Source organism: Hylobates moloch, unplaced genomic scaffold (genome assembly GCF_009828535.3).
Source record: "Hylobates moloch isolate HMO894 unplaced genomic scaffold, HMol_V3 SCAFFOLD_1, whole genome shotgun sequence".
Taxonomy (NCBI): domain Eukaryota; kingdom Metazoa; phylum Chordata; class Mammalia; order Primates; family Hylobatidae; genus Hylobates; species Hylobates moloch.
This window is the reverse complement of record NW_026652276.1, coordinates 239,036,424-239,062,793: the sequence shown is the minus strand read 5'-3', so window position 1 is coordinate 239,062,793 and position 26,370 is coordinate 239,036,424. Positions and strand designations below refer to the sequence as shown.

General features: G+C 42.0%; 1 protein-coding gene across 5 annotated transcripts in view; it reads left to right on the top strand.

The window, feature by feature from the left end:
• The window catches only part of ESYT2 (extended synaptotagmin 2), a 100,684-nt gene that overhangs the window by 52,623 nt on the left and 21,691 nt on the right, over positions 1 to 26,370 (top strand). For 4 of the 5 annotated variants that reach the window (XM_032753251.2, XM_058428661.1, XM_058428656.1 and 1 more), the window contains exons 7-14: positions 5,390 to 5,445; positions 10,712 to 10,832; positions 13,628 to 13,804; positions 15,313 to 15,395; positions 16,931 to 16,979; positions 18,302 to 18,391; positions 18,867 to 18,962; positions 25,779 to 25,841. In XM_032753251.2, the coding sequence (XP_032609142.1) occupies positions 5,390 to 5,445; positions 10,712 to 10,832; positions 13,628 to 13,804; positions 15,313 to 15,395; positions 16,931 to 16,979; positions 18,302 to 18,391; positions 18,867 to 18,962; positions 25,779 to 25,841 (735 nt within the window). The remainder of the gene's footprint in view (positions 1 to 5,389; positions 5,446 to 10,711; positions 10,833 to 13,627; positions 13,805 to 15,312; positions 15,396 to 16,930; positions 16,980 to 18,301; positions 18,392 to 18,866; positions 18,963 to 25,778; positions 25,842 to 26,370) is intronic. The other variant, XM_032753250.2, reaches the window with a different exon arrangement.

The window sequence follows — 26,370 nt, the reverse complement described above, 5'->3', positions numbered from 1 at the left end:
TAGCACCTTTATACACGATATAAAAAAGTAGGTTTCTTGCATCGACTGCAAACATGTTTTGTACTCTGTGGATCCGAATCTTGGTGAGGAGAGCATTGCACCCCGCAAAAGGCTGATGCGTCAGTTAGCTGGAGAGACAGTGCCATCATTCTGGGTTGCAGTTCTGGTGAAGTACGTAGGATGTTAACACTGCTGATGGAAATGGTTTTCAGATTGCCACATGGAATAATAGTATGGAACGTGAAATTTCAGGAATAGGAGGAGATTCTTTCATTATTTTCCTCCTTCCACTTTGTACATTTTTTCAATAGCCTGCAACTAGTTACATTTATCTTTTTTTTTTTTACATTTTTATCCATAATACAATTAACTTGACTAAAGCCAGTGTCTGTTTCATGTAAATATATTAACAGGTCCAAAATCACCAACTAAAATTAGCTTTATACTGACTTTTTCTAAAGTCAGTCCTTGTCTCACCCAAATATTTTAACAAGTCCAAAAATACCACATAGCTACTTGGAACCATATTAAAATCTCATTATAACATAAATTTCAAGTTTTCTACGTTACGGATTTCTCCTTGAAAGATAATGACATTGAAAAATGCTCTTAAGAGAGTTGTTAATTCTGTTTCCCAAAACTTCCTGGATAAAACAATTCTACCTTAATGCTATTAAGACTATGCTAGGTGGTTTTTTCTTTAAGTAACAAGACAGACGTATAAAATATGAATACGACATTTAAGATGAAAATGTTCACGGGCACACCTCGCTTTATTGTGCTCTGCTTTATTGCACTTCGTAGATACTGTGTTTTTACTGGTTGAAAGTTTATGGCAGCCCTGTGAAAAATAAGCCTGTCCATGCTGTGACATGAACAGCATGTGCTCACTTCATGGCTCTGTGTGATGTTTCGGCAATTCTCGCAGTATTTCACACTTTTTCATTATTATTATATCTGTGACTGTGATCTGTGGTCAGTGATCTTTGTTGTTTCTAATGTAATTGTTTTGGGGCATCACAAACCATGCCCATGTAAGATGGCGGATTAGTCCATTCTCACACCGCTGTAAAGATACTACCTGAGACTGGGCATTTTATAAAGAAAGGAGGGTTAATTGACTCAAGGTTCTGCATGGCTAGAGAGGCCTCAGGAAACTTACAGTCATGGCAGAAGGCAAAGGGGAAGTGAGGCACGTCTTACATGGTGGCAGGAGAGAGAGAGAGAGAGCACGCAGGAGAAACAGCCACTTTTAGAACTATCAGAACTCGTGAGAACTCCCTCACTATCATGAGAATAATAGGGGAGAAACTGTGCCCACGCCAATCACCTCCTACCAGGTCCCTCCCTCAACACGTGGAGATTACAGTGCGACATGAGATTTGGGTAGGGACACAGAGCCAAACCATATCAAGTGGCCAGGTTAATTTGTAGATGTTGTATCTTCTGACTGCTCCACTGACTGACTGTTCTCCTATCTCTCCCTCTCCTGGATCTCCCTACTCCCTGAGACACAACAATATTGAAATTAGGCCAATTCACAACCCTGCAGTGCTCTTTATGTATTCAAGTGAAAGACAGAGTTGCACACCTCTCACTTTCAATCAGAAGCTAGGTGGCTCACGCCTGTAATCCCAGCACTTTTGGAGGCTGAGTGGGGCGGATCACTTGAGGTCAGGAGTTTAAGAACAGCCTGGTCAACATAGTGAAAACCCCTCTCTACTTAAAAAAAAAAAAAAAAATTAGCTCGGCGTGGTAGTGTATGCCTGTAGTTCCAGCTACTTGGGAGGCTGAAGCAGGAGAATCACTTGAAGCTGGGAGGCAGAGGTTGTAGTGAGCCAAGATGGCACCATTGCACTCCAGCCTGGGCAACAGAGCAAGACCTTGTCTCAAAAAAAAAAAAGCGAAGCTAGAAATGGTTAAGCTTAGCAAAGAAGCCATGTTGAAAGCCAGCACAGGCTGAAAGCTAAGCCTCTTGTGCCAAACAGCCAAATTGTAGATGCAAAGGAAATATTCTTGAAGGAAAATAAAAGTGCTGCTCCAGTGAACACACCAATGGTAGAGAAACAGCCTTCTTGCTGATAGGGAGAAGGTTTTAGTGCCTGGAGAGATGATCAGCCCAGACATTATATTTCCTTAAGCCAGAGCCTAATCCACAGCAAAGTCCTAACTATCTTCACTTCTGTGAAGACTGACAGAGGTGAGGAAGTTGCAGAAGAAAAGTTTGAAGAGGTCGGTTTATGAGGTTCACGGAAAGAAGCCATCTCCATAACATAAAAGTGCAAGTTAAAATAGAAGGTTATCCAGAAGATCTAGCTAAGATCATTGATAAAGGTGGCTCCACTAAACAACAGATTTTCAATGTATATTAAACATCCTTCTGCTGGAAGAAGATGACATCTGGAACTTTTCCAGCTAGAGAGGGGAGGTCAGTGCCTGCCTTCAAGGCTTCAAAGGACAAGCTAACTGTCTTGTCACAGCTAATGCAGGTGGTGACTTTAAGTTGAAGTAAGCACTCATTTCCCATCCTGAAAACCATAGGGCCCTTAAGAATCATGCTAAATCTACACTGCCTGTGCTCTATACCTGGAAAAACAAAGCCTGGATGACAGCACACCTTTTTACACCCTGGTTTACCAAATATTTTCAGCCCACTATTGAGACCTGCTGCTCAGAAAAAAAAGAGTCCCTCAAAATATAACTGCTCATCAGCAGTGCACCTGGTCACCCAGGAGCTCTGATGCAGATGTACAAGGAGGTGAATGCTGTTTTCTTGCCTGCTGACACCTCATCCATTCTCCAGCCCATGGATCAAGGAGAAATGTCAACTTTCAAGTCTTATTATTTAAGAAATACATTTTGTAAAATGATAGCTGCCACAGACAGTGATTCCTCTGATGGATCTGGGCAAAACCTCCTGGAAAGGATTCACCATCCTAGATGCCATTGAAAACAGTAATTCATGAGAAGAGACAAAATATGAACTTAACAGGAGTTTGCAAGAAGTTGATTCCAACTCTCATGGATGACTTTGAGGGGTTTAAGACTTCAGTGGAAGAAGGAAGTGCAGGTGGAAGGGAAATAGCGAGAGAACTGTAGTTAGAAGTGGAGCCTGAAGAGGGGACTGAATTGCTGCAGTCTCAGGATCAAAGTTTAAGGACGAGAAATTGCTTCTTATGACTAACAAAGAAAGTGGTTTCCTGAGATGGAATCTACTCCTGGTGAAGATGCTGCAAACATTGTTGAAATGACAATAAGCAATTTAGAATATCCCATAAATTTAGTTGATAAAGGAGTAGCAGGGTTTGAGCGGATGACTCCGATTTTGAAAGCTGTTCTGTGGGTAAAATGCTATCAAACAGCATGGCATGCTACAGAGATCTTTTTTGAAAGGAAGAGTTAGTCAATGCAGCAAACTTCACTGTTGTCTTATTTTGGGACGTTGTCACAATCACCCTAACCTTCAGCAGCCACCACCCCAGTCAGTCAGCAACCACCAACACTGAGGCAAAACCCTCTACCAGCCGGATTACGACGTACTGAAGGCTTAGGTGATCGTTGGCATTTTTTAGCAATAAGGTGTTTTAAAATAAAGGTATGTACATTTTTTAAAAGATATAATGCTATTGCGCACTTAATAGACTATAGTTTAAACATAAGTTTTGTATGCCTTGGGAAACCAAAAATGTGTGACTCACATGTTGCAATATTCCCTTTACTGCACTGCTCTAGAACCCAGCCCACAGTATCTCTGAGGCATGCCTGTATAGGAAAAATTCTTTATTTCTTTATTAAATAGCATCTTTGAATTGTATTCTCTTTATTGTTCTTTTAACTACAATGGCCTCATCTAATTTTATTTAGAAGCTTACCTGCCACTTTCCTTGACACAGCCACCCTTTCCTGAAGTTTATGTGGCTCCAGTGTCTCATGGCTCTGCGGATGGAGCAGTCACCGTTGGGTGTCCTCTGATGGTGTGCTGTGCGAAGTGCTTGCATTTTAACCTGAGTCGAATGCGAGATTCTGTGCTATATCTTTGATACGTTCTTACTTCCTGAAGTAGATTTGTGATCAGAAGTAACAACCTTCAGAACTAAATGATAGAATCCTGTTGTGATGCCTTTTAAATCTTAGTTTCTTCATAACAGGTATTTTTGTATGACCAGAATGTTTTGTTGTGGCAGGGAGTACCTGTTCCTTTTTAAGTTGTGTAAGAGAAAAGAGAAAGGAAAATGAGCTCTTAAGTCAGTGTTTATAAATATATTCATATGATTTAGAATGTAGAGGTTTAGCCAGGTGGTTCAATGGGTGGACTAGGGAAAAACATTTATTTTAAGGGGGAGGTAAAGCGTAGGTTGATACTGATGTTTGCAATCCAGTTTGAAAATCAGTTGCCTATTTTTTCCTTCCTAATTTTTTATATTTATATCTCATTTCTGTTACACTGAGAAATCTTAGCCTTTCAGCATCTTAAAAATTGTTTTTTGTTTGTTTGTTTGTTTTTAAGTTTTGTTCTATCTGTAAGAATCTTGACTCTTCCACTTTATATTTGCTTGCAACCAAAAAGGGATTCAAGCAGTTTTGTTACTCAACTATATGGGTGATTGAGATCATGCAATTTTACTTAGAATTTCTTCTGCAAATATAGAACACAAGTAATGTTATTATGTGCTGTTTTGTTAGGAAAAGCAGTATTTCTAATCAATAGTTTTTACCAACCCACATCTACTTAATGGAATGTTAGCTAACTGTATGGGAATTATTCTAAGATAAACACAGATGTCGAATGAGTGGGTACAGCATGGTCTGCTAATTGGAAAATACAAAGTAAAACAATGATAAAGTCCATTATTTGACTGCCAGATAGGCTGGGTTTTAGTATTGCTTTTGGTGAGGTATGTGAAAAGGACATTTTCATACACTTTGGGTGGGAATGTAAATGGGTACAGTATTTTTGGAGGGCAGGTAGGTACCATCTGTTGACATTAAAAATGAACATAAGCCTTTGACCCCAAATCGCACTTTTTGAATGCTAGTCTGCATATGTATACAAGAACATGTATGTAAAAAGACATTCCCTGACTCATTATTTGTAATTACAGTAAAGAGAAATTGTCAAAATTCTAAGTATCCATCCATAGGAGAGTGGGTAAATAAATTTATTTTATGATTTTACTAGCGAAAACTGTGACATTATCAAAAAACAGAAAGAGGCAGGTCTCCACGTACCACCAAAGAAAAATGTCCTTGGTATATTACAAAGGATGAAGGGTGTGGGTCTGTGTTGTGTACTAACCCATTTTGTCTATAAAGAAACAAGCCTGTGTGCACCTGATTTGATAATTGGAAATTGTTTGGAACTTAATATTTTGCCCTTGTTTTAAAACAGCTTTTAGAAATTAACTGGACAGGACTGACGAATCTTCTGGATATCCCTGGATTGAAGTAAGTCTCGTGTCTGGTCCTGGAGGCTTAGCGTTCGAGGGCGTGTTGTGCATTTTGGATGTCTTGACAATAGTGTGAGAATGGTTAAGACCTGCGTCTGCCAAGTGAAGGGGCGCCTTCTCCACAGGCTGTCGTGAGAAACAAGCAGAGGGTACAGGGGCTTTGTTCTGCCCACCGGGAGCTGCTAGGAAGCGATGGGCCAGGGCGGGAGGGCTCTGGAGTGCCAGCTGAGCACTCGGTCTTCATTTGCGTTTGTTCACCACAAGGTGTCTTCCTGGCCTTGGCATTTTAGAAAAGTAGAGGCCTTTTAATATTTTGTAAGCCAGTTTGCAACTTTTTTTTTTTTAATCTTCTCAGAAACAATAAAGGAAACTTTGAAAGGAAATGCTTTCCAGGGTCTCTCCAGCCTGTGGCTACCCCACCCTTTCCGTCTTTTTTTTTTTTTTTTTTAACCTCTATTCCATTCCTTTTTGAAATGGGTTGGGGACAGTGTCGACTTCACCAGGACTCTTGAGTGTGAGAGGTGAGGAACTTGAAGTTCCGTATCATTTCACTGGGATTCCCTTCATTATTCTGTAACGATCTAGTGTCTAAAACAGGAGAAAAATGTTCCATAACAAACATCTGAGGCCCTGGAGTGTGCGTCTCTGCTCAGAGACAAGGAGTCATTCTAGTTGCCACGGTCCCATTACCTGAAACAGTGCATGGGGCTGTGGGTGGCAGACCTGTTGGTCACCTCCAAATAGGAAGTTTCGAAATTACAGCCTCTAAATGCTTTTGCTGGCTTTACCGTTTTATTTGAAAGTTAAAACATATCACCTGTGGGTTAAAGTTACATGTTTCTAGTGGATATTTTCTAGTGTGATTTGTTTTTCCTAAAATAGTTTAGAAAATTATGAAACTTGGTTTCAGACTATTTTTTTATTCTCGTATATTTGTTTATGCCTCTGAAATGGCCTTTGTAAAGAGTTTTGTTTCATTATTAGGGAAAAATTAGGACTTTAATTATCTGAAGCACAGTCATAATAAAAGTCCTTTTTAGGTGCTGTGGTTTACTGGATACAGAAAAACGCTGTGATCTTTAAAAGATCTGCGGAAAGAAAGCACAACTTTAAAAGATTGGTTAAAGAGTTCATTAAGATTCTGGTTGCAAGCAACAAACCTGACTCAAGTGGTCTTAAGTAGGTAAATAAGTACGTTTTTTTTTGTTTGTTTTGTTTTGTTTTTTTTTGAGATGGAATCTCACTCTGTTGCCCAGGCTGGAATGCAGTGGTGCAATCTCAGCTCACTGCAGGCACCACCTCCCGAGTTCAAGCAATTCTCCCTGCCTCAGCTTCCCAAGTAGCTGGGATTACAGGTGCGTGCCACCACGCCTGGCTAATTTTTGTATTTTTTAGTAGGGATGGGGTTTTGCCATGTTGGCCAGGCTGGTCTTCAACTCCTGACCTCAGGTAATCCTCCTGCCTCAGCATCCCAAAGTGCTGGGATTACGGGCATAAGCCACTGCACCCGGCCAGTAAATAATATTTTCAAAAAGCAGTTTATTCACTCTTCCAACAATGGGCGCCCACTGCCTGCTCTGAGCTAGCTGCAGCCGCTCGTGCATGGGACACAGCTGTGCTTGTTTCCTGCTCAGCAGCTGGAAAGCTGGCATGTCCTCTGAGGGGTTTCAGATGGAGCCGGTGTTGGCACCATAAGGGCTCTCTCGCCAGCTCCCCACCCATGCAGGGTGGGCGTGTCCCTCGTGGGCTTGTTTTCAGGCAGGCTCTTGCTGTGCCTGCAGCTACAAGCTTTTAGTCTGCGGACTTAGTCGCCTTTCCCGCTAGGTCCCGGCCCGACTTGTGTGTGCAAGGGCCACCCTTGGACAGATTCCTGCGACTCCGATGATCAGGTTTCAATCTCATGCACACCCCTACGGAAGGCAAAGAAATGGATCACTTGTGTGGAAAAATTCCAGTGAATGGGAGTATCCCCCAAAGCAAAAACTTCCACTATTTTTAGGGGGAGGAGATACTATTTAGCCAAATGGAACTAACATCCACACATATCAGTGTAGAAAAAAGTATTTGATTTTGCCTCCTTTCAGTACCATAGGAGGACTGAAATAAAACAGCATTATTGAGCATCTACTCTGTAAATAACGTTGTATTGATACTGGCAACCTGAAAGGGCAGAGTCAAAGAATGCATTCTGCCCCGGCAAGCCTACAGTTTGGGGAAGTGGATCCCTGATTCATTTTATTTAAAAGTCATTCACACATACACACATAAATACAGAGATACATATACATGTGTAGCTCCATTCTATTTGATAATTTATATGTAGGCTCGTTTTATATAGTAGTCATTTCTAGCTATTTTATTTTTATTTTTCATTTTTTTTTTCAGAGATAGATCTCACTATGTTTCTCAGGCTGGCGCCAACCCCCTGGGCTCCAGGGCTCTTCCTGCCTCAGCCTCCCAAGTAGCTGAACTATAGACTTGTGCCACTGCACCCAGCTTCTCTTGTCTTATATGTAGCTTTTATATATGTAATACAAAATATAATCATATATGTATAATTATGTCATTAAAAAGATATACTTACATAACATAAATACACAAACACCATTCAAAAACAGGCTGTTGTATAAAAGGGAGATGTAAAAATATCTCTTCTAAGTTTATAGATGTAGGTATATATAATTTATACACAATTATGTAGATTTTATATAATAAATTGTTTACATAAATGTCATGTACTAAAATTTAATAGGTATGTACGTAAAATTGGGGCTACTAGTTCTCACTCAGTCTATCAAATCACAGCTATAGCAACCCTTAGGTTATAAAAGTGAATGTTAAATAACTATGAGGCTCAACACAGTGGCTCACACCTGTAATCCCAGCACTTTGGGAGGCTGAGGCAGGTGGATCGCCTGAGGTCGGGAGTTTAAGACCAGCCTAGCCAACATGGTGAAATCTCATCTCTACTAAAAATACAAAAATTAGTTGGTCATGGGCTCACGCCTGTAATCCCAGCTACTCGGGAGGTGGAGGTTGCAATGAGCCAGGATCACAGCATTGCACTCCAGCCTGGGCAACAGAATGAGACTCTGTCTCAAAAAACATAAATTAAAAAATAATAATAAATAACTGTGAACTTAACATAATGAAATCTTGTCCCAAGCTTTATAAAATGAGCATCCACATGCTATTATATTGATTACAAAAAGAAACCCCAGACATTACAGAGTAAGAATAATGCCTGAATTCCTTCACTACACCATAACTTTGGACTATCCTTATTAAATATCCATTATGTTTTGATAAGCGGCTCTAAGCTAAGTGTTGAAGGCATAAGAAGGGTGAAGATTATGATTAAATATCTGTTATGTTTTGATAAGCGGCTCTGAGTGTTGAAGGCGTAAGAAGGGTGAGGATTATGGTGGAAACAAAATATGGGTGATGAGCAGTCGTGGTTCCGAAGGACACACAGGGAAATAGTGACTCACAAGAAAGTAACCACTGCAGGAGACGCTTCTGTGGAGACCTAGGGGAGCAGCGTCCACATCCACAGTTCAGGGACGTGCAGGGCGTAGTGGTGTGAGGAGGCGCAGCGAGGGGAGCCCCGCCAGGGAGCCCTGTCAGAGCTGCTGTGGCCCCTGAGGCCAGGAGTCTGTGTGGGAGAAAGGTGGTGGGTCCTGCCCCTGCATGGTGAACCTACAGCCAGTGTCTGCTAGCTGAAGCCCTCCGAATCTCTGTGGAAGTATTAACTGTCTGAATAACTGACCTGTTCATGAGTAGAGTAGTGTTACATACGGTTTTTCTTTTGGGGATTTTTTAAAATTTTATCCCATATTAAACTGAAAAGTCCTTGAGGTGCTGGGTTATCACGTGTGGACACTGTCTTGCAGTGGGTGCTTGGACGTTATTTGTTGAACACTGATGATTATCACTGTCTCAGTGGATATTTTTGTTTGTAATTACGTATGTTAATAATTTTAGCATCTAAAACATTACTGGCAAGAAGCAAAGTACGTTCGCAACTTCACAGTTCAGGTAAAGGTGTTATACAGCAATGAAACTTAGGTTTATAAATGCTTTTAAGAGTGCTGCGCAGTATTTAATTCTCACGTTTACCCTAAAGAATAGGACATATATATGTCTGTTTGTTTGTTTAAATAGAGATGAGGGGGTCTCACTGTATGTTGCCCAGGCTAGTCTCCAGCTCCTGGGCTCAAGCGATCTTCCCACCTTAGCCTCCCCAAAGTGTAGGGATTACAGGCATGAGGCACCATGCCCGGCCAAAAAAGATATATTAAAAGTACGTCTTTGACCAGGTGTGGTGGCTCACGCCTATAATCCCAGCACTTTGGGAGGCCAAGGTGGGTGGGTCACCTGAGGTCAAGAGTTCGAGACCAGCCTGGCCAATGTGGTGAACCCTGTCTCTACTAAAAATACAAAATTAGCCAGGCGTGGTGGCACGCGCCTGTAATCCCAGCTACTTGGGAGGCTGAGGCAGGAGAATTGCTTAAACCCAGGAACCGGAGGTTGCAGTGAGCTGAGATCATGCCATTGTACTCCAGCCTGGGCAACAAGAGCAAAACTCTGTCTCATTAAAAAAGCGAGTATATTTTTTCCTTTAGCCTAAGCAATTTTATTCACTTTACTTAGTTTGCTGTGCAGTGATGTGTAGTATTTCAAAATTATTAATGTGTTCAATACTTTAAAGTGTTGGATAACGGATAAGAGAGAACAAAGTAAGTTCTCCTTCAGTGGGGGCTGGTGTACAACAACGGGGAAATGGGATGTGTATATAAACATGAATGGGCCAATGAATGTTATTCTCTGTACTTATATGTATGAAATATTTTATGTTAAAAAAGTCAATGAGGTGTATTTTAGTAAATAAGTATGAAATCTGTGATGAAATAGGAATACATTAAATGTATTTAGGAAATTATGAAGTGTATTAGGTTGGTGCAGAAGTATTTGCGGTTTTTGCCATTTTTTTTTTTTTAATTGCAAAATCCACAATTACTTGCAATAACTAGAAGTTTACCTTGTATTTTATAAGTAAGTTCTGTATCATAGTCACCGTAGTAGTATCACAGCTAAAGTATTGAAATGCGGGTTGTAAATATTGCACTGGAGGAATGAGATAACTCCTACTCTGTAAATAAATGGGACATTACATCATATTCGTGGTAAGTCTGTTGTCAAAGGTGAGAGAAGCGTTCACATATCTGATAGTCCATTTGCTCTTTTTGTCTCCCAACGAACAGTGGTTTATCAGATACTATCATTTTGGATATAATATCAAACTATCTGGTGCTTCCCAATCGAATCACCGTTCCACTTGTCAGTGAAGTTCAAATAGCTCAGTTGCGGTTTCCTGTACCAAAGGTAAGAATGTCCTGGCATCCGTTCACATTTAAAAACAGATCTTGGAGACCTGCCTGCCTGTGGGTGTGGCATTGGGTGCTGTGACTCTTTGTCTCTCCCCAGCAGCCAGCTTGCCACACGGGTCTTGATGCATTGACTATTGGTTGTCTGTCACTTTCCTTAAGAGACTTGACTGATGTACGCTGACCCTAAAGCTTGTCATGGAGACAGCGGGATGATTCTCACCCCATAGCTGTGTTCCTCAGAGGGGTCAATAGGGATTTAGGTACATGGCACAGACGTCTTAGTTACCTCAGAAAGCACATACTGCATTTGTTTTTATTAAAATGGACAGCCCTCAGCAGCAGACACCAGTTTTCCTGGCAGTCATGATGAGAGCTTCATGTAATAATTTGTATATTTTCTCTCAGATGTTAGAATTCCGTTGCCTCTGAAGCCATTTAATGAGTAACCTGGTAGAAGAAGCACTTATATAACAGCTTGACCTGGATAAAATGGAAAGAACAGAACTAGATTTTCGTCGCAGCTCTTGAGTTTAGCTGTAGCTTTACTTTTATTGGCATATTACTTGGCGTAGCTGGGCCACAGTTTCGTCATCTGTAAAATAGGACAGTACCCAGTACACAGAGCTGGTTGCAGATACTAATGTCCCCTTCATTTGAGCAAACTGAATAAATAACTGCAAAGTAGTCAAGAAGATGAGATTCCTTCTGCTGACTATGGAAGGGATGGGTGGAGTGAAGGATCTCTCATGGGCTAAGGGCTCTTCAGTCACTCAGGTGTTGGATCCATGCCTGTTTAGTCTGTCTGGACTTTGGACTCCAGAAGCCAGTGAGCATTACCACCGTGGTGGTGTCTGTAGTAAGCAGTGCACACCACGTTATTTATTTTTACTGAAACAGGGTGTGGTAAGTTGGTCCTGTTTCAGTGGATATGTTGTTTTTATTTTTGTTCGCTGAAGTAGAAGTAGATCGCTTTCTCCTGATGCCTTTTTACTTTTTCTGGTTTAATTAGATCTAAATAATGGTGCACAAATTAACAGACATGCAGAGGCATCCTTATGTTTTTTAAGAGTAACAATATGCCAGTTAATTTGGTGCTCAAATTGGTTATATCGTTGGCATTCAACAGCTTTAATGTGATGCTCTATATTAGAAAAGAATGTCTTTTTTCCTTAACTTCTGACTCTCACCTCTGGAAATGCAGGAATCCCTTTACATGTAGAAATCCTCCTGCTCCTCTGCACCTAAGCTTCTTATGCTCTGAGTACAGGTGAGCACCTGAGCCTGGATCTGGCTGCCCTTAGCTACATGGGCTTAACAGCCAGTGTCGTCAATAGATGTGGCCAGATTATCTCAACTTTAGACATGTGAAAATATAAACAAGAGCTGCTTCGAGTTTTTGAAGTGTGTTCCTCTGTGGAGGGACATGTATTCCTGTGCTGATTGAATGAGGAATATCACTCTGTAATTTTTTTTTTTTTTTTTTTTTTGAGACAGAGTCTTGCTCTGTCGCCCAGGCTGGAGTGCAGTGGCACAATCTCGGCTCACCGCAAGCTCCGCCTCCTGAATTCACACCATTCTTCCACCTCAGCTGCCACCACACCTGGCTAATTTTTGTTTTTTAGTAGAGATGGGGTTTCACTGTGTTAGCCAGGATGGTCTCGATCCTCTGACCTCATAATCCACCCACCTCGGCCTCTCAAAGTGCTGGGATTACAGGCGTGAGTCACCGTGCCTGGCCATCACTCTGTAATTTAAAAAAGGATGTGTGGAGCAGAATGCTTCCTACCAAAAGGTGGCTGGAGCATCTTTGTTTGCCTTGGAAGAAGTAAGAGTGAATATTTTTTTTCTTTTATCAGTAAAACAATATTTTAGGGAAAGGGCTATATTTGTTTGTTTATTTATTTATTTTGAGACAGGGTCTTGCTCTGTCGCTCAGGCTGGAGTGCAGTGGCGCCATCTCAGCTCACTGCAAGCTCTGCCTCCTGGGTTCAAGTGATTCTCACACCCCAGCCTCCTGAGTAACTGGGACTACAGACATGCGCCACCATGCCTGGCTAAATTTTTTGTAATTTTAGTAGACATGGGGTTTTGCCATATTGGCCAGGCTGGTCTTGAACTCCTGGCCTCAAGTGATCTACCCACCTCGGTCTTCCAAAGCGCTAGGATTACAGGCGTGAGCCACCGCGCCTGGCCAAGACTATGTTTAAAGTCTATGAATAATACATATTTCAAAGTTGCAGTTTTCTCCTCTCTAAAATAAGGTTAATAACAATATTTCATAGGATTATTCTGAAAATGGAACAGCATAGTTACTGCATGTCTAATGCTTAGTGACAGGTGTGATACAACCTCTCATGTTATTACTCACTGTAGCACCAGATCTAGTACAGCTTGGTGGCCTGTGTCACCAGCCTCCTTGAGAGAAGCACGGTACCGTGCTGGGTCCTCTGCACTCGGCGTCCCTGTGCCAGGAGCGCTCTCTGGGGCTGCGTGGGGCTGCCTGTCCTCGTGTCTCTGTGGAGGGGTCGTCCCTCCAGAAGCCCGTCTGTTCTCCTCTGAGCCAGCCCCACCCAGGCACTGCTGCCTTGCCCTGCTCTTGTTTTTCTGCGCACCTGCTTCTCCTGTACACACTTGCATTTCCCCACTGCTGGGATGTACTCGGCACCAGAAGAGGGTCGTTATTCCCTCGGCACTCCTGATTCTCGAGACGGGGTCAGGCGCGTAGCTATCTTCCATGCCAGTTAAACGAGCCAGCCAAGGGTCTAACCTTCAGTTTGTTCTTCTTTTCAGGGTGTTCTAAGGATACATTTTATTGAAGCTCAGGATCTTCAGGGGAAAGACACTTACCTTAAGGGTCTTGTCAAGGGAAAGTCAGACCCCTATGGAATCATTAGAGTTGGCAACCAAATCTTCCAAAGCAAAGTCATCAAGGAGAACCTCAGTCCAAAGTGGAATGAAGTCTATGAGGTGGGGTGTCGTGTCTGCTGTGTTGCTGGGGTGGTGGGCTGAGCCCTGAGCGGGGTGGCCGAGCTCTCATTCCAGCATGGTCACGTGGGAGTGTGGCTAATTTAGGCCATCATTTAAATGTTCCTTGTTTAATTTCCCATCTTTAAAAAGTGCCGTACCTTCTCTCCTTACTACACAACATTCTTGTCATGCCAAGTAATGTTTTAAACCTTAATTACATGATGCTATCATACTAAATGATCAGCAAAATATTTTTCATAATGTGAGTAGCTTGTCTTTCTAAGTATAAAATGTTACGTGTGGTTATTAATGCAGAAAACACAAAAATGAGGTTAGTTATATACCTCCTTGCAAGCTTTTTTTTAAATTAGGACATCTTCACATGTCAGTGAATAGAGATCTACGTGATTTTTAATAACCATTCCATCGAATAGACTTACCCAGAGAGGCCTAGGCTATTCAGGTCAGCATTACAAACAGTGCTGTACAAGTAGAAGGTGAGTGTCTCTTTCTTCACTCAGCCAAGTTTTCCCCAGATAAAGCTCTTTAAAGTGAAATTGCTGGATCAAAAGTTACACATTTTTAAAGGACTGAAATATCTTTGTAGAATTACCCTTCAGAACAGTCGTGTGATTTATACTCCACCATATTTTAAAGGACTGACACATCTGTAGAATTGCCCTTCAGAACAGTCGTACGGTTTATACTCCACCAGTTTCCTCTCCCCCACTCCTTTGTCAGTCTGGTCTCTTGCCAGTTTCTTACCCTGAGTGGTGCTAAGCAGATAACTTGTGGTTATTCCAAGATAGCATCTGAGTGGAGCCACTTCAGGACTAGAGGGATGTGTCCTGGATCTTTGGTCTGTCTCATGCCTTGCACCAAGCTTGTGGGTGACATACCATGACCTTGTTTTGGAGTGATTGAACTTGATCTATTGAGACGCAATCCAGGATCCCTAGAAACAAGCACAGTAGACTGTTACTGTGTGGCAGGTGTTTCACTGACCTCCCGTCATCAAGAGGTGTGTGTGACTCGACAATAAAAAAACAAGTGTTCTAAAAAGAATTTACTGGCCGGGTGTGGTGGCTCACAGCGGTAATCCCAACCCTTTGGGAGGCCGAGGTGGGTGGATCATTTAAGGTCAGGAGTTTGAGACCAGACTGGCCAACATGGTGAAACCCCGTCTCTACTAAAAATAACAAAAATTAGCCGGGTGTCGTGGCACATGCCTGTAATCCCAGCTACTTGGGAGGCTGAGGCAGGAGAATCGCTTGAACCCAGGAGGCGGAGGTTGCAGTGAGCCAAGATTGCGCCATTGCACTCCAACCTGGGAGACAGAGCGAGACTCCATCTCCAAAAATAAATAAATAAATAAATAAATAAATAAATAAAATGGATTTACCACCAGAGAAAAGTACATGGTCATATTTACTACAATCATCATATCATACTCAGTGTATGACTATATTAGTAAAAATGCACTGAACTACTAACCGTTGATGTCTTAGGCTTTAGTGTATGAACATCCTGGACAAGAATTAGAGATTGAGCTCTTTGATGAAGACCCAGACAAGGATGACTTTTTAGGAAGGTAAATAAAACCCTCTGTGGTTATTGGAGGAGGGCATGGGGTCAGTCTTTCTTTTTAATAATCAAAAATATGTTTTAAAATACATTTGTATACTTGTTATATATTCATTAAATGGTTTTTAGATATAACAGTTGTTTCACCTTGGATTTCTTAAAACATTTTTATTCCTAAAAGTTTCACATTTAAGAGAAGTGAGTCTTCTAGATCTGTGCTGTCTATTACAGCAGCCACCAGCCTTAAGTTAATTAAAGTTAAATAAATTAAAAGCTCTATCTGAGTGGCACTCTTTGTTTACGAGGCTTAAAGCTACATGCGGAACCTGCCCCCGTACTGAGTTGTAGTGGACAGTTCTATTCCAGGTTGCAAAAATGGGTTTTTTAAGTTTTTTGAGTTGCTGGATTAATTTTTGTCAGGATATAGTAATTCACATTGGGAAAATAAATACTGATTTGTTCACTTCAATTGAACAACTAGTATAGCTTTAAAAATAAACTTTTAAAATGGTTATTGTTTAACCACCATTTGTTAATAATATCAATTATTTCTAATTAATTTAACCTAATTAAGTTATTTGAATTAATTGTGGCAAAAAATATGTAGGGATAGAATACATTGGAGAGGTTCATACCTCATCAAGAATGGCCTTGCATGTTGTGGCCTGACTTCAGAGTTCATAAGACTTCCTAGGACAACTAGGAACAATTGAGAGATTTTAAGCCAGACAGGGGTAGATCAGGTGCTCATTCTAGGAAAATTGCTGTGTGGATTGGATTGTCGGGGGCTGAGCTTAGAGACTGGCAGACCAAATAAGAGAGCGTGTCATAGACCAGGACAGAGAGAATGCAGTGTAGACATAGACTGTGGGAGGCAGAAGAGGCTACAAGAAGAAGTGGGAGTATAATCATCCCATCTAGTTGTATCTGGCGTCTGGGGGTGGTGCCAATCTTGGAAGTACAGGAGGTTTAGGGGAACTGAAATGAGCTTCCTCTCAGTCACATCGAGTGAGGGCGTCCATCGGGCTCGATGCAGCATGGGTCTAGAGCCTGGGAGCAAGGGTGGAGGAAGGTGAGGTTAGCGTTCACTGTGCGAGTGAGGAATCCACAGTAACGCACAACCCTACTGGAGTTGTGAGTGAACGTATAAAATAAGACGTTCCGAGAGGACGTATAAAATAAGAGGGTTGAGATGCTTTTAAACATTTTTTGATGCGTAAAACATTGTAGGGAAGATGAGTTGTTTTCGTTTTTGTTTTATATCTCTAACCTCAGCTGGGCCAAACTCAGTATTCTGAGCTCATAGAAACTCCACCTCACTCTTCCTTACTCTCCTGACACTGGGGATGAGCTGGAGGAAGCTTGTGGAAGAATAGCCTGTTCCTTGATAAATTATTAGCGTTTTGTTGCATTTCTGGAGTGCTTGTTCATAGACAAATGCTTAAGGTTGTTTCAGGAAGAAAAGTGTTTCTATGTTTTAAAGTTGTTTCAGTAAGAAATGTGTTTCTGTGTTCTAAAGTTGTTGTATTGTTATTTTTATAGTCTTATGATTGATCTCATTGAAGTTGAAAAGGAGCGCCTTTTAGATGAAGTAAGTTTCCCTGGAATGTGGGTCTATTTACAATTGCTGACTGAGTCCCTGCCCTGTGCCGGCGGAGCCACGAACCACCCCTTCACCATCACGCAGTGCAGGAATCCTAATTAGTATGGCATGAACAACATTTACTTCACAAATACTAAGCATTTAGGCCTTTTAGAAATAGCAAATGAAAAGAAATAAATTTAAGAGTCCATTCAGGTGCGTGTTGAGTCCCTACTATATGCTGGGAATCCTCACGGATATGAAGCATAAACGGACGTTATTGCAGACAAACATGCGATCCCTGCAGGAGTAAGGGCTGTGCGAGACGCCCCCTAGTAATGGGAGGGAATAGTGGAGAAGGCACAGGGCGGCCAGTGAGGCGTCTCACATGAGAGATGCCTGTAGAGACAGTGGGAACTCATGGCAAAGAGGCTCGACTTCTACCGTTTTATTGCTATCAGAATAAAAAGTATCAAAAAGGAAACATTTGTGGTGGCTTCTAAAAGAAGGGTAAGATTTAGATAAATGAAGCAAAATTAAACAAAAGTGTCGAATTCTGCTGCTTTCATAATCACACGTTTCCCTCCTTTGAGTGTTCAGCATTCATTGGCTGTGACATCTCATTTTCCTGGGTGTGCCGGGCACTGGATGGACAGTCCTGCCCATGGCTTCTATCATTTAGTGTTTGAGGAGCCTCTTTGATTAATTATTTTGTGACTTTTAAGCTGATACAACTGTATACTATTTTATTAGTATAGAGTGATGAATTAGAACAAACAGATTAAATCATTTGATACTGAAATTCAGTATTTGGAATCAGTGTTGTATTATCTCTTGTCCTGTAATTAAAGGCCATTTGGTGGAGCATGCTTGCCTATGCCTGTGGTCCCAGATGCTGGGGAGGCTGAGGCAGGAGGATCACTTGAGCCCAGCCTGGGCAACATGGCAAGACCCCGATCTCAAAAAAAAGAAGTCTATTCATAGAAGACTTTACTGTCTCTAGGTAGTCCTAGAAAACATTTGAATTCTTATGTGTAAAGTAGGAATGATACTAGTACTTGCTTAGGGTTTCTGTCGGGGTCACGGGTTGGTGTGTGTAAAGCACTTAGAATGGTCTGCTCACCCCTGTCACTGCCATCACCTCCAAACGTGAGGTCACTGGCATCCACAGAGCGCAGAGCTGGATATGGTGAGGCTCAGCCTTCGCGTTACTGAGAACTGTTGTTGCCTCACGGTTAGTGAGCAGCGTGGAACATTTGTAGAGACTGGGTTTAATTTGGATTTTTGATTCAGAAGAACTTTTGCTGAATGTAAACGTTTTTTCTCCTCAGTGGTTCACTCTGGACGAGGTTCCCAAGGGGAAGCTACACTTGAGACTGGAGTGGCTCACGTTAATGCCAAATGCGTCAAACCTCGATAAGGTGCTGTGAAGCGTGTGCTCTTGAAAACTACCCAACCAGCTACTCCTCATAACTGAGATTGGTCTCTCCGTGGTGTTGCTACTTGATTTTTTTAACAATTATAGCAGTAATTTTCATTATTGTGTAATAAGTCACTATAGTAGCATCAGGGATAAATTAAAGATAATGGAGTTTTTAAAATGAAATTTATAGGTCATTCATACCTGTTTTATCAGATCTTCAGTTTTGCACTCGTTAAAGTGCAGGGATTTGAGAGCCAGAAATCACCTGAGTGCTTCATTTAATTGGCTTATATATGGAATAGTAGTCTTGTTATTTAAAAGGTATTTATTGTTTTAGTTCCGTCTCTATTGCATGGATTGGATGGTTTCTCACCTTTCTTATTTTTAGCGTAATCAACATGATACAATCAGATAGAAATAGTATCTAATCCTGTGGAAACATGGCTGCTAAGGCCTTTTTCCTTTCCTTTTAGGTGCTAACAGACATCAAAGCTGACAAAGACCAAGCCAACGATGGTCTTTCTTCTGCATTGCTGATCTTGTACTTGGATTCAGCAAGGAACCTTCCGGTAGGTAACACAGTGGTAACACCTGTGGGTGCGTATTTCCTAGCAGCTGCTCTTGCTTGTAACCACTGCTTTGTGCAGCACTCTGCATCACCTGTTCTCTTCTTGTTGCGTTTTCACTTCACATCCAAGTGCAGGAGAGTGGCAGTGGAGAGGGAGAAGTTACTGTTTGCTCTGGGAGTGCATACATTTCTATTTACACATTTAGCTGGATTTAATGCAGTACATAGGAAAAGAAGATGAATAGTGGTCAGGAGAAGAAGTTAACTCTCTAGAAAATCACTAAGTATTAAAACTTAGTTGCCTTAGGATGGAAATTGTCTCTATTTGGAATGGGAATAAAATGAAGCAGCTCTGATTACAAAATCCAGATTCATCCTGGCTGTCGCAGGGCCTTGCGTGAGCTGCTGGGCCTTGGCGATCCCTGGGGCATCAGATGGCAGAATGGTGCTGCTGCACAAGCGAGCCGGCCTCCAGGTGCCTGGGATGTTTCTCACAGAACAAAAGGAAGCCATGTCTCGGAATGACCTACTGTCAGATACGAGACACTCTGTGCGTAGAAGCATATACTTTTGTTTGTATCAGAATTGTTCATTCGTAGAGAAAAAAATGTAAAATATCGTTTTATAGGTAATAACTGTAACCATAGAGAAGGAAGATCTTACTAATTCAATCTCGTGAGGCATAGTGTGCTCTCCGGCATCCTACCTTAAACCTGCTAGTGAGGATAGCAGTGTGGTCCTTAGTCATGTCATCTTGTTTGATGATTTTAGAGTGCCCATACACTTGTTGACTGGGCACTCAGTCTTTATTTCATCTTGTCCACAGCCGCTTTTGTTGGAAGAAAGACTGCTGCCACCTGGTGCAGAAGTTTCTTTCCTCCCCAAGCTGTTCTTTGCATAATTCCTCCTCCACAGTAAATACTCATCCACCCAAGTGCGTTTGTACATAAATCGTCGTCCTGTGTCTTTTCTCCCTTTGTCAGTGTTTAGCAGGGAGATAGACAAGAAGGCAAAGAAGCGTTTAACTCACTTCTCGACACACATCCTGGACCTCAGTTATCGGCCTTTCAATCCCCTGTAGTCTTGCCTTGCCGTGATCAGACTATGCTTCATAGCTCACGAGATGCACACCCTTGGCTTCCTCCAGCACCTTCCACGTTCTGAGAACTGTGCATTTCCTTGAGCTTTGCACAGAAATGAAGTAAATATTTGTGCACCAGTGCATTTTATTTAAAGTTATCTACAATTAAGATATGATTGACCACTTATATTTCATGCTGGGAGGATGTGATTGTACTCTTTGTTGTATGTAATTGCATAGAATTGCACTGTTTATTTCAATGAAGCTTTTCTTGACCGATTTTAACTTCTTAAAAGAATTCTTACATTTCTCTTAAAGTATTTACCTTAGCCTTTGATCAGTCTTCCAGTCTAAAGTCTATGACTTTACCTGTTACAATTTCAATTTGGAAAAAGTTATTTCATTAAGTATTTAATCTTTCCACAGAATTTCTATACAGTAGAATTGTTTGCTTTCAGCCATGGTAATGTTTGTTGTAAAGGCTTCCATAATGCCTGATGGAAGTGAATTTGTTTTCTATTTTAGGGTAGAGAGAATAGTATCGGTGAATTGACTACAAAAGATTAGGCCTCTTTAGAACTGTGTGTGTTGTCACATTAAATTGAAATTTGAATAATGTCACATAAGCAAAAAAAAAAAAAAAAAAAAAACCCAGAGAGAATGTATTCATCTTCTGTTAAAAGGGCACTTTGTGCATGGAATGTGCTATGGCCATCAGAGGCAAAGGATCTTTGCAGAGCCGCGGCGTGCCCGGCGCGGGATTAAGGGGCGTCCCGTGAGCTCTGGGATCCTTTGGCGCTGGATTAAGGGGCATCCCGTGAGCTCTGGGATCCTTTGGCGCTGGATTAAGGGGGGTCCCGTGAGCTCTGAGATCCTTTGGCCCTGGATTAAGGGGCGTCCCGTGAGCTCTGGGATCCTTTGGCGCTGGATTAAGGGGCGTCCCGCGAGCTCTGGGATCCTTTGGCGCTGGATTAAGGGGCATCCCGCGAGCTCTGGGATCCTTTGGCGCTGGATTAAGGGGCATCCCGTGAGCTCTGGGATTCTCTGGCTCTGCCTCTCACTGTCTGTGATGCTCCTGGTGCTCTCATTGACCACAATCCACCGTTCTCTGCTTTCTCCCCTGGCTCCACTGCCCTAAGAGCATCTACGAGGGAAACTTTGGGTGTGGCTACTTAAAAGAGAGGCGAGCGTCGGGACTAGTGTTTTGTGAAAATACCGCCTCAGTCTATAGAGCACTATTTGTGAGTCCTCTGGGGTTCTTTCTTTGTCTGTTTGGAAACTGCCAGAATGTGGACTGGAACTTCTAATGCAGTTGGCTGGCGGTGGACTGATGTTGCATGCTTTTATTTTCTTGCATGATTTTAATTATTGTGTATTTATTTTGTGCTTGTTTTGTGAAATGTAACACTGTTGTAACATTGGAGAACATCTGACCATGAGATGAACAACCCTGGCGAATAGAGAAGTGGCCCTCCATTCCTCAACTGCTACTGGCTCGTTAAAAAAAACCTCTCCTGAGGAGAAACGAAGCCATAATGATTAAAATTCATTTTCTTGTGGTTCATCTCAATGTGAGATGTAAATTTTTTTGTAAACTTTCACAAAACTGTTTTAAAATCTATCCCCTCCTTTTTTTTTTTTTTTTTTATTTGAGATGGAGTTTTGCTCTTCTTGCCCAGGCTGGAGTGCAGTGGCGCAGTCTCGGCTCACTGCAACCTCCACCTCCCATGTTCAAGTGATTCTCCTGCCTCAGCCTCCCGAGTAGCTGGGATTACAAGCACCCACCACCACGCCTGGCTAATTTTTGTATTTTTAGTAGAGACGGGGTTTCACCATGTTGACCAGGCTGGTCTCCAACTCCTGACCTCAGGCAATCCACCCGCCTCAGCCTCCCAAGGTGCTGGGATTACAGGTGTGAGCCACCATGCCCGGCCTACTATCCCTTCCTGATCAAACACGCAAGAGTCAGAACTAGGGCCTTCTTTGAAAACCCTGCTGTGTAATCAACTCTCAGTCACTTGGGGGATGATCACGTGAAGACAGAAATTCACCCATTTTTTAAATAAAAATTTGCCTTCACTCACATGATTTACCCAGAGCTCCTAAGGGAGAAGAAAACTATAGTAAGTTTGTGATTCACTTTCTTTTAAGACACTTAAAGACCTTCCTGGAGTGGATAATTGAGCGTGTCTTTGTTCCCATCTCATCATATGTTGCCCGTGGTCCGTATGTCTGGCACTGGATACCTGTGCTGTTCTCTGTGCTTTCAGTAGAGAGCCGTTTTCACCTGCTTCTGGACCACAGGGGGCCACAGCGTCTTAGTCATTAGCCTGGAAAGTGAGACTTCATCCAATTGACAGTGAGATTCTTACGGCCCAGTTGTCCCTTAATAGAGTAGTGATAGCGCTTTGCATATTTGTAGAGTTTTCATTTCTATTTCCAAAGGATTTCCCTATGCATTCTCAGTTTATTCTTATTTTTTAAAGTAGGGAGAGGGTGGGGGCAAAACTTGAAGAGCAGGTATTTTGTTTATTTATTTACTTATTTTAAATTATAATTTTAAGTTCTAGGGTACACGTGCACAACGTGCAGGTTTGTTACATAGGTATACATGTGCCATGTTGGTTTGCTGCACACACCAACTCGTCGTTTACCTTAGGTGTTTCTCCTAATGCTATCCCTCCCTGCTCCCCCCACCCCCTGACAGCCCCCAGTATGTGATGTTCCCCGCCCCATGTCCAAGTGATCTCATTGGAAGAACAGGTATTTTGCCCTATCTTACAGATGAGGAAAATCAAGACCCTAAAGGGTTAGGTGAGCTGCTCAGAGTCACAGCAATAGTCTGTGGTCTCTCTGGCTGTCTACTCATATATGTCTAAGGCTTTTTTAAAGTCAAAATGAGGTCAGCAGTACATAATAGCAGCATATTCTGTTACTTTTAAGAAAATAATTTTTTGCTTCTGATGATTGTTAGCAGAAAATTTCATCATAGACGAGTATAAATGTGACTAGATAGCTCCCCTGTGTAAACTGTTAGTTTATCTCCAGTAGCTTTTCCAAGTTGCTTTTTCCAATTTGCTTTTTCCAATTCTACAACCGCTTCCTTTTGCAGAAAGGAAATATCTCTGACCTCGTATCAGGAGGGTTACCAAAATCAGCTTTCCTGCAGCATTATCCAGGTGGCACACTGTACTTCCTTATTAGAACATATGCATCACCTAAGATGTTCTGTAAAACAAATCTGAACTTCTTCCCCACCCATTGGTTTTCAACATGAAGCCAGATCAGTGCTTCTCCAGTTTTCCCCAGAGGGCTGAGACCCTTGCTGTCACTGGTGAAGGCTTTGACAGCTGCCAACCCAGTGCTCTCTTACTTCCTACCCACTCAAAAGCACCTTGAATTCCAGTTCCAGGAGTGCATTGCCACCAGTCATCCCCATCTGCAAACTTAGGACAACAGGAATTTCTCCGAGGCTGGAAATGACCTCTTCATAATGTGGATTCTTAGAACTTTGCCCTCCTTCTTTTGATTAAATTCTGGGCTTTAATTTCAGGCTTGAACAAGAAGGACTTTCTCTGACCCATGGTGGCCAGCTTTGGCATCTTAAGCCTGATATGACAGCATACTTACTGAGCACTTTCCAGGAGCCAGGCAGGGGTCTCAGGGTGCTACATGTTTAATCCCCAGACCCTCATTATCACTTTACAGATAAGGAAATTAAGACAACACCAAGAACCCAGATGACACAGACTAGAGATTCCCAGGCACGGCGTCAGTGCGTGGCAGAGCTGGAATCGGAACTCATCGTGGGCCCAGGGTCCGGGTGCTTGGTGCCTCCTGTCCACTCGACCCTAGTGCAAAGTGAATTTATTGTCACTTTATTAAGTTTATAGATTCATCAGTCTGTATGTGGAATTCATCTGAGATGAGTGGTATTTGCACTAACGCCTTAAACATAACAGTGCTAGCTGGGTAATAGCCACCATTGTGGAGGCCCTTAGGACTAATGATGCTAGGAGCTTTGTGCAAGTTATTTTGGCTGTCATTTAAAGAAAAAAAAAAAAAAAAAAAAGGCCGGGTGCGGTGGCTCACACCTGTAATCCCAGCTCTTTGGGAGGCTGAGGTGGGTGGATCACAAGGTCAGGAGATCAAGACCATCCTGGCCAACATGGTGAAACCCCATCTCTACTAAAAAAAAATACAAAAAATTAGCTGGGTGCGGTGGCGCATGCCTGTAGTCCCAGCTATTCGGGAGGCTGAGGGAGGAGAATTGCTTGAACCCAGGAGGTGGAGGTTGCAGCGAGCTGAGATGGCGCCACTGCACTCCAGCCTGGTGACAGAGCAAGACTCCGTTTCAAAAATATAAATAGTAAATAAATAAAAACAAAAAACACAGGTGGCTCCCACTGCCTCCTGACGGTGAGTAGCCCAAGGCTGCAAGATGAGTAACTCCAGAGGCCTCCCGACGGGGCACCTGCCTGAAGCACTTGCACAGTCTAGTCTGTCTCATCCCCAGAGCCACACAGCTGTCCACTACCTTACACAGCTTCTCCTGCATCCCCTCCCCACACACCACAGCCTGTCTCCTTGTTTTACTTTACTCGATGCATATTAGAATAATCAGTGTCTTTGGTACAGGCCATATCTATCCAAAAGTGAGCTTCAGGAAGGGTTCGTAGGATATCTGAAGAATGTCAGTCCTTCTGGGCAGCAGAGTTCCCATCCTCATTGTATATGAGCCCCTGGGAAGTGTGTGAAGGATGCCCTTGTCCAGGCTCCACGCTCCACCTAGAGACGGAGGCAGTGGATCCAGGGACTTCTGAGAGCTCCACCAGCAGCTTTAGGGTCATGTGAATTCCTGCCTGGCTGCCTGTTCCATCTTCTCTCCTGGCCCAGCCTGCCAGTCACAGAAGATTGAGAGGCTAGTTATTCATCTTTCTTCATTGTAAAATCTTTTGCTTAGCAAAAAAAAAAAAAAAAAATTAAACATTAGTTCAGCTTGTCACAAGTTTGAAGTTAATTACAACTAAAATGATAAATTCTTTAATATTGAATACTAGTCCTAGAAGGAGCTTGCAAAACAACTCAGTCTTGCCTTTTTGAGGGCAAGAAACTAATGAACTGGAAAAAAATCAATAAAAGTAAACATAAAACCCATAATCATAGGACTATATTTAGAGCCCTAGAAGCTTCTGTGAGGATCCAGCCAGCCTGACTCCTACCCCGGAAAAGGACGAGGAGCAGAGAGGAGCAGCTCCTCTGCTGGGTGCTGGGTGGGTAGGTGCGTCTCAGCGGCTGTTCCAGGACCTGACCTGGCCTGAGAGGGACTTGGGTGGCTGTGGCCCATTCATTGTGCTTCAAATAAAACCTTTAATTATGATTGGTATTTTAGGGGTTTATTCAGCAGAGAATAGTAAATAGAACCCTTTCCTAAAGTCCCACTCTTGTATTTGTGAAATCACAAAGGATCAAGAGGGTGGGGGTAGTAAAAGAATATTAATCATAGGGGATAAGGAGCTGTCTTTTGATATTCATAGATTAAAGGTTCATTCTAAGATGAAGTCTTAGGCATAAAGAGTTTTATAGGTGGCATTTGGTTGTTTGTGTAATTCTGGTGGTTTTGTTTAAAGATTTTTGTTTGTTTATTCCCATAAATTTTCGTGTCTTTAACCTTACATAAACTTCATTGCATGTTTTATTAACCCTTGGCATATTCGTTTTCTTCTGACTTGAAAGAGTAACCCATTAGAATTTAACCCCGATGTCTTGAAGAAGACTGCAGTTCAGAGAGCTTTAAAGGTAAACTGTTTTCCCTTCAGGTCACAGAGTTAATGAAAACATATTGAAAGAGATGATACTTTGTCTCATAAGTTTATTGGCAAATTACCTCCCATATTTATATAGTAATTAATTGTCTAGTGGAAGAGACCCTACTTTTGTTATCCAATAATTAGTAGTTAGAACAATTAAAGTCAACTTTGAAGGTAAATTTTATAAAGTACTAATATGATAAATTAGATTATTTTCCTGTTGGCTTTAGGCAACTGTCTCTAAGGTGATTTAAATATCTATTTTAATTGAATTTGAATTTGTGAAAATTGTGATATAGAAGTTCTACTTAAAATCTTAACTGATGTTTAAATCATGACTTAAAGGTATGCCTTGTGAACTGTGAATATACATTTAAATATCACCTCTTCCAATATGTTGAGTTAGGGTCATCTCTGAGTCAACAACTTCATGGCTTTTGGTGCTGCTGGGTTCGGGTGATAGATCTTTTGAGAAGCTTTCAATTTCATTAAATGAGGTCTATTGAAAACTAAGCTCC